This window comes from Sinocyclocheilus rhinocerous, unplaced genomic scaffold (genome assembly GCF_001515625.1).
Source record: "Sinocyclocheilus rhinocerous isolate Xijiao unplaced genomic scaffold, SAMN03320098_v1.1 scaffold344, whole genome shotgun sequence".
NCBI lineage: Eukaryota > Metazoa > Chordata > Actinopteri > Cypriniformes > Cyprinidae > Sinocyclocheilus > Sinocyclocheilus rhinocerous.
Window position 1 is genome coordinate 37,000 of NW_015627959.1, and position 2,787 is coordinate 39,786.

The 2,787-nt window shown below is 33.8% G+C and overlaps 1 protein-coding gene across 2 annotated transcripts in view; it reads right to left on the minus strand.

The window, feature by feature from the left end:
- Positions 1-1,156, minus strand: part of scoca (short coiled-coil protein a) — a 3,939-nt gene extending 2,783 nt beyond the window's left edge. For both annotated transcript variants that reach the window (XM_016548488.1, XM_016548487.1), the window contains exon 1: positions 1,040-1,156. In XM_016548488.1, the coding sequence (XP_016403974.1) occupies positions 1,040-1,103 (64 nt within the window). In that variant the 5' untranslated portion in view covers positions 1,104-1,156. The remainder of the gene's footprint in view (positions 1-1,039) is intronic.
- Positions 1,157-2,787: the final 1,631 nt, after the last annotated feature.

Here is a 2,787-nt window from a genome sequence, read left to right on the forward strand (position 1 = left end):
TTTTTTTTATTGGTCTTATGGAGTATTCTAATTTGTTGAGATAGTGAATTGGTGGGTTTTTGTTAAATGTGAGCCTTTAACATGATTTTCATCACAATTAAAAGAACCAAAGACTTAAACTACTTCAGTCTGTGTGCATTGAATTTATTTAATACACGAGTTTCACAATTTGAGTTGAATTACTGAAATAAATGAACTTTTCCACGACATTCTAATTTATTGAGATGCACCTGTATGTGTGAGCTCGTCTCTGCAGTCCCTGTGCACAAGCACACACCTACTGCCTCTAATGGAGGTTTCTGGCATGTGTTGACACAATACCTCTCCATTCATTCCTGTATTTGGACAAGAAAACCACATGCTGCACAGCACTAAAGCATTTGATGCTAAAGTTATTGTGCCAACTTATACTTACCAGTTTAAACAAAGCTGGTTGTTTTGATCCGGAGCAGATTTTCTTTTTTCTGAAAATACTGTTGATATTATTGCATTGGACTAATATTGGAATCAATCTTTAAATCAACTTGTTTTCTTTCAATTAGCACAGGTTTTGTATTATTTTTGGATTGGATTGATCATTGGCTTTATTGATCTGAGCTTATTCACCTCAGTTTTTGAGTGAACATTTTCTTGCCAAAATTTACCACAAACACTGCTTTTTTCACACAAAAACTGAGGTGCATAAGCTCAGATCAATGAGGTCTATGACCAAAAAATTATCAAACACTTCCAAAAAGCAAAACAAAACCTGTGCTAACAGAAAGAAAACAAGTTGACCAAAAGATTGTATTCAAGATGTGGTGTTAATATAGGATGAGAGACAAGCAATTTTTAAACACCAATGATTTTCAGCATAGCACAAGGTTTGTTTTAGTTAACTATTATAACCCTGAAAGTCCCTCATTCATATTATAGCTGTCATCTTAATGTGCACATGCGTGTGTTTATTCACACATTTCCCAGTTATATTACTGAATTGTTACCGGACAAAGAAAACTGGTTTCAGATCAGCTTTAAAGCAAGACAAGGCAAGTCTTACCTGAATCATCAGCTAGTGAAATGTTAGTAAAAGTCCCATCATCTTCATTCACGTTTCCCTCCATGACTGAGTGTGTTCGCAAATGTGTGTGGGTGTAGCTTATTAGCAAAACAACAGTTAAATTTTAAAAAAAAAAAGGTTCATTTCTCTCTATCTAGCTCTCTCTCTTCCTGAAACACTGTGTAGTTTGTCCGGCCTTACCCTCTCAATTATTCAGCACGGTTACCAACCAGACCTGTGTGGTAACTTAGGTGACAAAGCTGGAGCAAACTTTAGGGCGACACCTGCTGAGAGATCCAAAGTTCACTTGTTCACTTTCTCAGATTAATGTGAGTCATTAGTATCTTAATATTATACTTAATATTAGTATCTTCATGAAATGACAACAAAGCTAACATACATGGACTTCAAATGACAAAACTTTATTTTGTGGGGTTTTGGTTCAGCCAAAAATGAACATTTGCAGAAAATTTGCTCACCCTCAGGCCATTCAAGATGTTAAATAGTTTGTTTCTTCATCGGAATAGATTTGGAAAAATGTAGCTTTACATCACTTGCTCACCAATGGATCCTCTGCGGTGAATGGGTGCCATCAGAATAAGAGTCCAAACAGCTGATAAAAACATCACAATAATTCACAAGTAATCCGTATGACTCCAGTCCATCAATAAATGTCTTTTGAAGTGTTGTGTTTGTAATAAACAAACCCATCATTAAGACGTTTTTAACTTCAAGCCGTTGCTTCTGGCTAAAATACAGGCCCTCTAAAGTTATCTTGTCTGAATCAGGAAAGAAATATGCACAGATCAAGCATGTTGTTTACAAACAAAAACTGTCCAAAACAATTCTAGTTCTATCAGCTGTTTGAACTCTCATTCTGACGGCACCCATTCACTGCAGAGGATCCATTGGTACATTTCTACAAATCGTTCCAATGAAGAAACAAACTCATCTACATCTTGGATGGCCTGAAGATGAGTACATTATTGTTTAATGTGTGCTCATTGTACTTTTGATGGATATAACAGTCCCGAGGTTAGTACGAGGATAAATCCAGATTTTGGTTATGTACTGTACATTTTCTCTTAATGGCAACTTTAAAATGCTCCTAAGAAAGGAAAACACATCGACTAATGGATTATAATAATTAAGATTTAAATTTTACACTAAACAAAAGCTCTAGGCTAAACTATTTTTAAAATCTGATTAATGAACTTTATTAAATATATTTTGAAAGTATAGGGCATACCTTGCATGGAATAAAGTTAGTGTGGAATAAAATATTAAATATTATAATATTTATATTTCTTGGTAAGGATCATCTGTGCAGAATCATATTATCCTTCTCCCGGTTGGTTGAGAATAATGAAGTCTGTCTGCTGCCAACAAAGCTTTGATAAACGTCTGACAAGTATGTGTGAAGTGCCTCCTGGTGGCTAAAGCCTGTCATAAATTTAACTAGGAATTGACAGTGTTTTCATCTTCTGTGTTGATCTCTAGCTGTGCTCATGAAACTCAGATTTAATACTTGTCAAAATAAATAAACATACTTATGCATCACAGCTATAGATTACTGCCTATTTATTAGGTTAAATGTTTGTTTTGTAAATGTAGGTTAAATCTTTTAATTCTTTTTCTATTAAATATTCATATTAATTTTAAAATATATTCATTTTGTCTATTAAATGTGTAGTAGTATTAATACATGTAAAGATTTTATAACATAAACATAATTTACAATACCCTAA